General features: G+C 39.7%; 1 protein-coding gene across 1 annotated transcript in view; it reads right to left on the bottom strand.

Annotated features, from left to right (window-relative positions):
- The window catches only part of ARP9 (actin-related protein 9), a 78,336-nt gene extending 74,318 nt beyond the window's left edge, over nucleotides 1–4,018 (bottom strand). Inside the window, exon 1 of the mRNA XM_086773472.1 lies at nucleotides 3,868–4,018. Within this exon, the coding sequence (XP_086629598.1) occupies nucleotides 3,868–3,870 (3 nt within the window). The 5' untranslated portion in view covers nucleotides 3,871–4,018. The remainder of the gene's footprint in view (nucleotides 1–3,867) is intronic.
- Between the last annotated feature and the right edge of the window lie 9,244 nt (nucleotides 4,019–13,262).

The following is a 13,262-nucleotide window of genomic DNA, read 5'->3' as shown; positions in this document are numbered from 1 at the left end:
TTTTGTACCCAAGATGATGTACCTCATGGATATGATGTAACCTTTTGGTCTCATAGGTCATTTTGGCCTTTTGAAGACATTGACAGTTGTACATTGATTTGTCTCATAGGTCGAGTTCGGCCTCTAGTAGACGTTAATACAGCTTTCTTTCTTTCTTTCTCTCTCTCTCGTGGAGGGTGACAAGTTGCAAGAGAAACAGGGGGGATCGGTGTTGCTGGACAGAGACAGCCAACTGTTGATTTCTCTCTCTCTCTCTCTCTCTCTTTTCTTTTACAGGCTTGTGGGTGGTGTCAGACGCACACAGGTTAAAACTCCTCTTCCTTCCGGCTCATGGGTTGTTCGGGAGTGTCTCTCCTGGTCCCTTGTGAGGAGGGATTTGCAGCCTAAGAGGGTAGAAACAAGAGTAAACTTAGCATGTTTTGCAAGAGATTATGAGCTGATGTATGGCTGTGTTTTTGGCTATGTGCATGGGCCAGTTAGATGCGTATTCAAGGCCTCGTGGATGTACTATCTTGGCTGCTTAGAGGTGAATAACAATGTGGTGTTTTGGGGCACAAGGCTGTGTGAAACCTCTATGCTAAGAGGTCCAGAGGACTAGCAGTTTGGAAATTCATATGTATAAGCTGTATGGCCATGATGTACTTAGTTGAATTCTTCCATTGAATGTGAATAAAGAAATACCGAAATGGGCGCCAAGCTTTGGGGCCAACAGGTGTCGTTGTTCTTTTTGTGTAGGAGCACTCTATCTATCTTATTTGTTGGATTACAGCTGTGTTTGGGTGACTACTAGTCTACCGCACTTTAGTTTCTACCAAAGGCCAGTTTCAAGGTTTCGTGATGTCCTTACAAAGGCCAAAGATCAAGAGGGGTGTCGTGACTCGTGGCACAAGAAGATTGCCACCCTAACTAGAGGGAGGCCAATCAAGGGGAGCACCAACCACTCTTAGGGAGGAATGGCTAAGTCTATGTCATCAATGAGTTTGCCCCCCACCCATAGTCAGGCAAAGCACTCGGTCTAAGTCCAACAAGGACAGCTGGGAGAAGAGGGGCCAAGAAGTTGGAACCCTAGGCCACTATGAGGTATGTGGGATGCGGAGGACAAGCTAGTACCTAGTAAACAGAGGCACAACAAGAAGTTCCAAACCAAAGGTTTCGGCAAGCGCAAGCACCGATCTCAAGGTGGCCAAAGCATGAAGAAGCTTGGCTTCAAATATGTTCTTGAGAAGGTGTCAAACTTGCAGAGAGGGGAATAAGTGAAGATCCACAAAGTGCTAGGGATCAAGGACCTCCACAAGTGGGGGTGTGGCCTACAATCCAGGATACCAAGAAATCCTTCAACTGCCCCCCATAGGCTAGAGGCCACCAGCAATGCATTTATCCAGGAGTGCCCTGCTCTAGATCATCGGATCAATGATGCCCCACCCACCCTAACGGGGAGGGGATGAATGATGACATTCCAAGCCACCTTGGTCCGGACAGTAGAGTCATCACTCCCTGCCCAAAAGAAGTTGCCAATGAGCTCCTAGACTTGGCATCTGGAGGATCACAAAAAAAGACCAGCATGGAGTGATATACCACATGGTGGCAAGCACCTAGTTAGCAACTAGAATCCAACTTGTTGGGGAGAGCCTCGCTACTCCAATATCGAAGTTTCCACCAGATGTTCAAGAGAAGGGGAGCTATCTACTACTCCGAGGAGAGATCAATGCCTACTTGGCACCCAAGGTAGTGCACAAGAGTGCCCCAGGGGATCCACACCGACCAAAAATCTGCAAGACTTAGGCCAATTAATATTTGCCCATAAGGTGAGGCAAAACTCCTCAATCACTATTGCAAAGTGTTGTTTGTTTCGCTCTATGCTAGCAAGGTATGCTGCCTTCTCGTCTGTGAGCTCCGAATCCACGAGCAGATGAAAATCCCAAGGCCCTAGAGACCTATGTTCTAATGCCCAAGTTAGTTGCTCTCCGGCACAAGCAAAAAGAGGAAAGAAGCTAGGGAGTGGCCATGGCAAAGTAAATAGGCGATGGAAAAGTGGCCCCTAGCCCCCCTGAATGAGGATTGCGCTGCGTGGCAAAAAGAGCCAACACTACTCTCACTGAAGTTGTTGAAAATCTAATATGGACCATAGTGCCCTCCAAAAAAGCCAAATCTACATGGTTGTCAGCCTTCTCATAGTCCAACAAGAGTACCACCAAGTCTTGCTGATCTAACCGTGCAACTGGTGTCACCTCCCAAAAAAGAAAAATGTTATCGAAGATGCTCATGTCCCAGATGAAGCCAATTTGGGTGCAATGGATCGTGTTGGAAGAAAAGGTTGAAGGCATTAGTTGATGGCTTTGGCGAGGATCTTGTAGGATGTGCCTAGCAGGGTGATGGGTCTCCACTATCCTCAGGGGTCAGGTGGATGAGGCCCTCTCAGGGCACTCTGGCAAAAGGCCTATCGTCATAACCTCATTGAAGGCCTTCTTGAGACCAATCTTCAAAAGATCCCAATGATGCTGGAAAAAAGGACACTAGAAGCATAGTCACCAAAAACAAGAAATGGGAACGGAAACGTTCGAGGAATTGAAACGGCGAAACTAGTCTTTAGGGGTGGAAACGGCCATTTCCTATGATAATATAACTTGGGAAAAACAAGAAACGGCCATGGAAACGGATGGGGTCCTGAAATGGAGAAACGCATTTCTAGGGACTGAAATGGCTGTTTCTTGTGACTATTTACTACTAGAAGTCCATCCTCACCTAGGCACTTCCTCTGAGGTAGAGTCTGTAGAGATTTTTCCAACTGAGAACAGAGACTAGGAAAGAGCTCAAGGTCAAGGAACTGCTTCCAGACTCGTCATCGCCCCCTGTCCCATTGGGATGAGTCTAGATCTGCAGTGAGGAGCGTCTAGTTGAAATCCAAGGTGATGGCTCTAACACATGGCGGATCCAACTCAACCGCTCCTTTTCAACAGTGGAGGCAGCAAAAGCCATCACATCTGTGGTGAGATCCAAAAGTGAAGAAGACTCCCTCCATCCTATCCCATGCCTGAGTCCACAAGGAAGCTCTCACATGGTATCGGAACTCGACCCACTGGTCTCAAGTGCCTTGAAGGAAGTGAGAAATGTAGGGGGCCTCCATTTGGACACTTATCCAAGGGCTAGCTGGAATCTGCTCCTGCATGCTCTGTAATGAAGCTAAAGTATTGCATTGTGTTCCCCCTTTGAAGGGAAGACTGTCTACTGCCTCTAAAGAACAAGACCGTGGCTATTTTCCTTTTAACTACCTTGAACAAGAAGGTATATACCAGCACACAAATGCGTGTGTACATATGTTTTGAGTGTCTGTTTTTGTGGGGAGGAGGAAGGGAGGGGTGGGACAGCAACATACATACACAAGCAAATATATTTACACCATAATTTAAGGAAATTCACCAAGATGGAGGGGTCTCCACATTGAAGCATCTGTTTAAAGGGGCTCTCATCTGCGAAACTGTTGCCATTTCCAAAACCGCAAGTTTCCCCATTAACCCTCCTCCATCTTCGTCGTTTCGCCAACAACACCAACCATTTCTCGTTTGCACAGTACATTTGAGTTCAAATATGGTCGAAAAGGTTGTTTCGGCTTCTATGTTCCCTCCCATCCTCTTTTGTCTCCTCTCTTTTACTTTCCTCTTGCATTATCTTTCCTCTCAAACTCTCTCTAGCATTTCTACATGTTTACACATGCATGCATGTTTGGGGGGAGAGAGAGAGAGAGAGAGAAGAGTGTGTGTGTGTGTGTGTGTGTGTGTGTGTGTGTGTGTGAGAGAGAGAGAGAGAAAACGAAACAAAACAAAACAAGTCCTTTTTATTATGCTACAAGCGTGCAGGGAGAGAAGGTACCATGGTGTAGAACTGCACTTGCGCTCAAGCCCGCGGGCTCGACGAAAAAGAATTTATAGGCTAGTAGTGGAGAAATTAGAGCTGACAACTTCGCCTCCCGACATTCAAACCAGAACCCATGGGGTTCGTCTCGAGTTCGAACCTTGGCACTAATATAGCTTAATAATAATTGGACTCTTAAGATAAAACTCATAACACTCATCTAATTAAAACAATTCAGATCTTTGTTTTTTTAGCATTTCCAACTTTACTTTTTAATCTTGCCTTATGCAAGATATTGTAAGGAATGGGGGAGCATTGTCAAGTCAAAGCTATAGAGGTCAATCATCAAGTAATCCAAGTGTGGAGATTCAATAATAACAACCTTTCGTCAGCAGCATGAGCCAGCAAAATTCAAGCAATGAGATTAACAACTGTGATGAGGCTAACACAAGCAGTGCACTTGGCTACATATGTGTAGTGAACAATGTACTTAAAGGTATACTAGCTTCATATTAAACTTTTTTATTTGTTTAATGCCCACTCTACATTTTAATTTTATTATTTTATTTTTGTCAGCCTGCAATGCTACAATGCTAGAGAACACTGAAGGTGAGATTAGTGCCTTCTCTCATGTCTAATCTAGAGACTACTACTAATCCTATATTTAATTAGCTTAAGCATTCCTATAATTAATATATTTGTTGAATATGTATAGATAGATAGATATATATATATATATATATATATATATATATATATATATATATATATATATATATATGATGTCTTTTAAATTTGGCATGATTATTACTAAGCTTCCAATTAAGAAGGCACAAAACAAGCTAGTATCAATTACTAAATCATCCTAATCCTACATTCAATCTTGTTCTAAGTTTGTCTTTCATTTAATCGCTAATCTATTACTAAACCTCTAGCAATGCAATTGCTAATCCTACATTCAATCATTGTTCTAAGTTTGTCTTTCATTTAATCGCTAATCTATTACTAAACCTCTAGCACTGGTTTGTCTTTCATTTAATTGCTAATCTATTACTAAACCTCTAGCAATGCAATTGCTAACAATGGTTTGTCTTTCATTTAATCGCTAATCTATTACTAAACCTCTAGCAATGCAATTGCAATGGTTTGTCTTTCATTTAATCACTAATCTATTACTAAACCTCTAGCAATGCAATTGCTTTCAAGTTCATTGGCACACATGCGAAGTGTGTTTCTTCTGGCAAGTTGATGACCCTTAGAGAAAATGGCGTGGCAAACCATTACTGTTTCATGCTCTTGGTATTCCATGATAAGATTATTTTTATGGATAGTTTGTATGACTTAATGAGATAGTTTTGATTTGTTGTATTTTATTTTCACTTTGGTCTCATATGCCCATTGGGTCTTTAGTAGACTCTCTCTCTCTCTCTCTCTCTCTCTCTCTCTCTCTCTCTCTCTCTCTCTCTTCAATATGCCGAAACTATAGGTGGACCTAATACTCCTAGCCTTATCAATTGATTGTTTGTAAGCAAATAATTGTCCGTCTGATGTGATTATGATATAGGTGAGTGTGGAGAGCCTATCACACCACTATGCCGAAACTATAGGTGGACCTAATACTCCTAGCCTTATCAATTGATTGTTTGTAAGTATATAATTGTCCGTCTGATGTGATTATGATATAGGTGAGTGTGGAGAGCCTATCACACCACTAGTCTTGCTTCAAGTGCTTGTAAGGGGGGTGTTGCATTGGCCCCTCTAGAAGGATTTAACTATTATACCCCATTTGTCCCAATAGTAAGATTAACTATAATTCGCACAATCCTAATCTTAGATGTATAGCAAGGGTGGCCAATCATGCATATAGATGCTTTTTTGAACATACATCTCAAGGAATCTCAAGGAGGAGGTGTATGTGGCTCAATCACTTGGATTTGTGATCCCTTATTTAGAAAGTAAAGTTTTCACTCCACTTAAACATGGTACCTACTTCGTAAGTATTGGTCTTTCCTCTTAACATAGCAACTGCATGATTATTATCCTATTGTCCCTTTATGTGAATGACCTCATCTTAATGCAAAACTATGAGAAGAAGATATCACACAATGAGAATATATTAAGAGAGTTCAAAACAACAGACCTTGGGCTCCTACATTCTTATTTGGAAAGTCTTGGTTTGGATTTTCATACATCGGCAAAGATATACTGGTGAGATATTGGAGACATTTGACATGGCTGAGTGTAAATTATGACATGGCTGAGTGCAAATTATGGCACCCCTCCGAAGGTTAAAGCAAAGATGTCTACATAAGTTACTTATTGGTGGGCGGATGAGTCATAGTGGGGAGTATAGTTTTCTTTTGCAACACACAATCAATCGGCACCCCTCCGAAGGTTAAAGCAAAGATGTCTCCATAAGATGCTTCTCTCTTGGTGGCAGATGAGTCATAGTGGGGAGTAAAGTTTTCTTTTGCAACACATAATCAAACATCAGCTTTGTAGTTGGTGTGTTGAGTAGGATCTCCAATAAGCATTGGGAGAACAAAACAAAAAAGTCACCATGAAAAACTATGGTGTTTAAATACATCAAAGGTACACAAGAGTATGCCATCTCCTATATCTCTAGTAAGACCTTGGCTCGATTTTATGACTTAAATTAGGCAGGTGATTGTGATAGATCACTAGATTGGTTATTATTTCACTCTTGGATTTAGTGTTATCTCATGGATCATTAAAAAATAGTTTGACGTGGCTCTTTCATCTTGAGGTACAAAGTTACATCTTGAGGTACAAAGTTACATGTTTTGCTTCATGTGAAGTAGTTTGGTTGAGGGATATGAAAGTAGTCCATGAACACCCAACAAAGCTATAACAATGTGACACTCAAAGCTATGTAACGAGTGCCCAAATGACATTGGATGAGTCTAAAAGTAGCACCAAGACCTACGATAATTTATGTAGTTTAATTTTACTAGTTAGATAATATGGTTAGTTAACTGCAATTGAACTCAATGTAGGGTGATAAACTCAAGCTAACCTATCACATAACCTCTCAAGGGTACTATATATAGATGTGTTACATATCCATCTATTACATTAGATTTTAATCTATCTACGTAGGTTATATGTGTACCCTTATTTCATGTTTTATACAAATCTATCTACATTTGTTGTATTTGTACCCTTATTTCATATTGCATACAAATCTATATGTGTACCCTTATTTCATATTTGCATACAGTCTTCATCTCAATGTACGCCTAGAACATCATCAGAGTTCCCATCAACTAGAGTTACCATCAATTAGAGCACACAATTGGAAAACCTTGCCACCATTTGTAATCATTACTTTGAAATAGTAATTCAATTTTTCGATTGCAAATTGTGCCTAGTGTTGTCTTGTGAAGATCTTTGCTATATGTATTAATGCGCAAGTTATATTTTCCTACGGTTACAACTAGCCCCATAAGAGGACAACTGTCATGTGGTATGTGTAAGGCACATGAGGCTCGACCAGGCTTCGAGTACACACGCAAATTGTGCCTAGTGTTGTCTTGTGAAGATCTTTGCTATATGTATTAATGTGCAAGTTATATTTTCCTACGGTTACAACAACTAGCCCCATAAGAGGACAACTGTCATGTGGTATGTGTAAGGCACATGAGGCTCGACCGGGCTTCGAGTACGCACGCAAGAGTACGGGCGGTGTGTAAGTTTGCGGTTCAGGGGTGAGTCATCTGGGTTGGAGTACCGTGGGCGACCGAGCTAGTGTGGGCAGGCAAGCCATTACATATAGCTCGGTGGGATGGTTGCATGCTCATTCTACTATATGGTTGGGAGGTGAACAAGTGTCCTTCCTCCCCCGTCTTTGAGTAGCTACCACGTAGTCGGGAATGTCACAACAGCCTTTTTATTTGCAACCTTTTTGATCATAGTGTGGGTTTTAGCCTTGTAGTGGTATACAACCTTTAAAAATGTCTACAAGGCAAGCTTAAACAATTATATCATTTTTAACATAAAATTTCCATTATTTTATATAGCTTTTGTGATATAATGTAATACTTAATAAGATTCACAATACTCTCAAACATTTAATAAAAATATTTAATTGATATTTAGCAAATAAATTTAAAATAACTAGTAAGCACATGGATATAGACACATGCGCTTATAGATGTCAATATTTTCAAAATACTATTAATAGTAACTTTTTGTACATTTAAAAAACACTTAAAATGATTAATTAGCACATGGACTACATGTGCCCATTTCTTTAATTTTATTAATATCTTGGGTAATTTCATATTTATTTACACGTCTAAAAGTTATTATTTATTGTTGTTATTATTTCATCTTTGTGCATTAGATGATGTTAGATTATGTGTGAACCACACTACATAAATCAAATTTACTATAGCTTTTGGTGCTTTTTAATTGCGGTGCAATTTTAGATTTTTAAAAAATCGGCCACAAATCTATCTCCCAATCTTAGTGGAATCTCTTTTCCTATGTACATTACTCAATCATAAGACCTAATCATTTAGCTTGTTTACATTATTACTTGATAATAACTCTTACAAAGTCATAGCACATATGCACATGACTTTGCAATTGAGTAGCTCTTAATTCATAACACATATGCGCATGACTTTGCAAGCTATGTCAGAACACATATGTATAAACTAAGTCACAGCACATATGCGCATGACTTTGCAAGATAAGTCATAGCATATATATGCATGACTTTGTAATTTAGTTGCTCTTAAGCTAAGTTTATAACATTCAAAATTAAAGGCCTACATTTAACAACTTCTGTGAAAGCTTTTTTACTTATGACTTTTCTACTTGATTTTGTTTTGGCGATGTGAGTCAATCATATTTCAATCCTTGTTTGTTTGTTGCACTGACTTTCTCTTTACAGGTAACTATTGAATATTTTATCATTTTACTCAAGAAACATCCATTTGCATTAATTAAGTACATATATGTGTATTCTACAAAGAGGTGGTTGGGTTACATATCAAATCATTAAGAAATTATTAGTTTTATTACTATTAAATATAAAGGCATGTGTACTTTGCAAGGAAACAAGTGAGTTAATTATCAAATATCTTGGGAGAGTACAAAAAGCATGTGTACTTTGCAAGGAAACAACTGAGTTAATTATCAAATTACTTGGGAGATTTGATTATATTCCTTGTGTATTCACATTAAATATATGGTTATGTTATTCCTGTTATAAAAATCTCTTTGTACTTATTATCACATGTTCAATCCAAATTTCTAAAAAGAACAATTGAATAAGTAATTGACATTAATTTGCTCAATTAATTTTGTTCCGTGGAGAGTTTTGGCTATTAAGAGAGGCACAATGATTATTTCAATCTTATTGAGGTGGTACTTTTTCTAATTATTTTTGTACAAAATTGTAGGTAGTAAAAGCAATGAAATGGCATCAAAATTTGGCATGAATCATGTAAATAGTTGTGATGTAAATGGTAAGTAAGTTGCAATTGTTAAATGATGTTATGTCTTGTATGATGTCACAACCCCACTACTTCTCAAATTGTAGCCATTAATATGGTAGTGATGTGTGGATGTAGGCTAATAATGGACTTGGACACTTTTTCCCTCTTTAGGATGTAGTCTAATAATGGGCCTGGACACTTTTTCCCTCTTCACGAGGTTTTTCGCCCACCATATATACACACTCTTATGAGTGTGTATAAGGGACCTCATCATGTCACTTCACTTGTACTTCACACACTCTTGTCAATCTAGTTTGAGTGTTGTTCTTCTCTATATCTCTTCTTGTGTTGTTGCTACCTTCGTCTCCAATTCAACAATTGGTATTAGAGTAGGTTCTCTTGGCCCTCACCCCCTTGTCATCTTCTCCTCAAGCAGCTCATTTGATTGTCTCGAATTGAGCTACCCTCTCAGGTGGAGAATGTACATCCTATGATGTGATGTTAACTATGCTAAATGATATTTTGTATGTTTCAAAGTGGGTGCGGGGCTCGTTCCCATGCTGTAAGGTTTTCACAGACATCCCGAGGGAGTGTCAGTTCGAATTGCTTTTGTTCAATTTGGGGTTTCTTACACTGCAGTAGCATTTAGTGTGCAAACAAGACCGTCAAGCAGCTCATTTGATTGTCTCGAATTGAGCTATCCTCTCAGGTGGAGAATGTACATCCTATCATGTGATGTTAACTATGCTAAATGATATTTTGTATGTTTCAAAGTGGGTGCGAGGCTCGTTCACATGCTGTAAGGTTTTCACAGACATCCCGAGGGAGTGTCAGTTCGAATTGCTTTTGTTCAATTTGGGGTTTCTTACACTGCAGTAGCATTTAGTGTGCAAACAAGACCGTCATCATCATCGAGATTGTATCTTCAAGCTCATCATCAATAGCTTCAACAACATCGTTAACATTATCATCGATTTTCTACATTCTTGCTAGTAAATTTTCTACACTCTATAGTTTTCTATTTTTCATACATTTTGCAGGTTTCCTCCATCATCGTAGTGATCTACTAGCAGAGCCATCTTGGTTGCATTCACTAGGCACTGACAATATCTATAGGTAGTTGGGATATTTATATTTTGTGTTATTTGTAGGTTGAAATGGTAGGTATAGTGATGTATTTGGGATGCTTTTCGTAAGGAAAATCTTGACGGGAACTACCCACTATGGTCATATATGATGCATCATGTATTGGTTTCCAAAAGGCTTTGAAATGTTCTCATTTTGGCATTGAGGCATGCCCTATCTCACTAGAAGGTACTTTGGATGGTGATACTAGTTTAGATGTAGCTTTGACATCTGCCTCTGCACCACCCATAGGCGAAACAAGCTAGGTGTAATGGTAGGGATACACATGCATATACATTGGGGGAACTTTTTGTGAAGAGGACCATTACTCCTCATATTCTCTCACGCAAAATTGCCAAGTAAACTTGGGATGCACTTGTTGTGCTTGATTGTGTGAGTGACCTATTTACATAAGAAATTAGAGTCCTAGCATATAAATGAGGAAGATTTAATGGATGAGTTCCTCACAGGGATCAAAGATCTCAGGGAGCAGCTTGAAGTATTGATGAGCCCTATCCATACAGTTCATTGGTGTCTATTATTCTCATAACTTTACTAGATTCATATAAGGGTTTTGCATCCACACTTTAGCTTATGAGATGAAGGGTAACCCCAATGCCCTTTTGTCTGATGAGTTTCTTGCGGTGCTCTTGTAAGAAGATTAATCTTGGCAAAACCAAACTAGTATGCACATGGGAGATCAGACATTTGTTGCCAGCCAAAAAGGTAAAGGCAAAGCCTTTTCTCAGGGTGGTTATAAGCTAAAGGTAGAATTAGCCCAGTTTTCTAGAAGAAGGGTGATAAGCTTAAGAATTAAGGAAAATTCAAATATTGTCAAAAGCCAGGCCATTAAATCAATGAATACAAAAAAAAAGGCTAGACAAGGGGAAGAAGAAAGAGTTAGGCATGGTTGTAGCTGATACATCCACACTAATGCTGAAAAGAAGGAGTCAACGAACTACGTACATGATGATTGGGCATTCTTTGTGTACTGCACTTATGATCCTTCTATCCATGATGTATGTGTGTTAATGTTAATCCCATTTTGGATTAACAAAGATGCTCCTCCATTTGAGGACATTAATAAGTGTTATGTAACAGCACTATAAAGGTTGTACACTATGACATACTGGCGAGCCAAGGCTTTAGTTGTTTTGGGCACCCAAGTCTAAATAAGGGCTAGTTAAATATAAGGCAATTTCTCATAATGGAAAGAGACAGTCCCCCTTTGTGCTATGAGAGATCTTGTCTTGTCTTATGTATGAGAGAGAGAGAGAGAGAGAGAGAGAGAGAGAGAGATTACTCTAGTGCATGTGCCTCTTCTATGCTTGGGTGTGGGAGAGTGAGAGGAGGATTGCCTCTTGCATTGTGGTTTGAGGACTCCGCGGCGGCGGTGACAGAGTGGACATGGAGATTGGAGGATCGGAGCTTCTACAAGCGACCTTGGAGAGCCACAAGGGACTTGAGCTCGGAACATTGGTAAGTAGCATTTTTGTTTATTGCTTGTTCCATTGGTGAATGTGTGTTCTCTTGGGAGGTGCAATGGGCCATAACATTTTTGGTGCCGTTGGCCAGGAAAACCACCATTGTTTCTTCCATCTTCTTAGAGCTTCAGCTCCCACTATGCAAGATTCATTGTTGCCTTTGCATTCTGGAAGTGCATTGTGAAAAACTGTGTGGATAAGGCTTGTGTGGAAGTGAAGGAATTATATTAATTGTGAAAGTTTGTGTGAGTACTTGGTAATGCTTGGAGGAAAGAAACACTTGGGTTTACTTCTGATTTTAATGTTTTTATCACCCATTTTGCTATCTTGAGTTAGCAGTTGGTGATACTCATTTTTTTGTTCTTTCAAAAAATCACAAAAATAAGGAGCCATTGGTTATGTTTGCTACTTGCATTGCATTTCTTTTGCTAGGCACAACCATTTTGGATTCATTGGTGTGCAGGGAAATCAAACTCCAGATCACTTAAAAAATCATTCTATTAGCTCGACTAGAAAGTGTAAGAAAGCATTTTATGATGTGAAACATAATTACATTTCACGGTGTGAAATCCGACCCGCCCTAGCACCGAAAATCTCGAGATTGCCTTACTAAAGTTAATGCATCTTATCTTGACATGACTGACACAAGGAAGCTGAAAAAATCTTATCTCGTGAAACGGGTACATTTCACGACGTGAAATGCATATGCATTTCATGGTGTGAACTATATCTTCCATCTCACGACATGAGACAGGTCGAGTTCATGGATTGAAGGATTGTCATATCTCGGGCAAGAGAGAGTTATAAGGGCACTATAGCAATCTCCCCAACTCAAGTCAATGAAAATCTAGCCTGAAATTACAAGGCGTGAAACACAAGCTATTCACGACGTAAAATACATCTAACGACGTGAAACCCATTTCACGATGTGAAATGTCAGTCTGATAGACAACCGAGCAAAAAAGTTATAGTGAGTTGGCCTACTGAACGGTTTTCTCATGCACTTGAGGTCACACAAACTTATATGAGATGACCCTGCCCACCACGACAGTGCATCTAATTACCTAGTATCTTCCTACCAAAAAAGTGTTGGTTCAGGTCGCTCGACGAGCATTCAATTGAGTGTGGCAGCTTGGAGAAATCTAACCATTGCACAAACTAGTAGTGAAGAATCCATGGAAGAAGGACTAAGATTCTCCGAACTTGGAGAGGAAGGGAAACCCACTTCTCTTGTGAAATCCAGTGGAATATTTGATATAGCCAAGGGATTCTTTGGTCTCCAACCCAGCACAGAAGATGAAGCTCAATCTGCGGCGGCGGACAAGGGTCCGTGGTG

This window comes from Cibotium barometz, chromosome 3 (assembly GCF_041138505.1).
Source record: "Cibotium barometz isolate CiBa-2024 chromosome 3, ASM4113850v1, whole genome shotgun sequence".
Lineage (NCBI taxonomy): Eukaryota > Viridiplantae > Streptophyta > Polypodiopsida > Cyatheales > Cibotiaceae > Cibotium > Cibotium barometz.
This window is presented reverse-complemented; position numbering and strand designations above follow the sequence as displayed.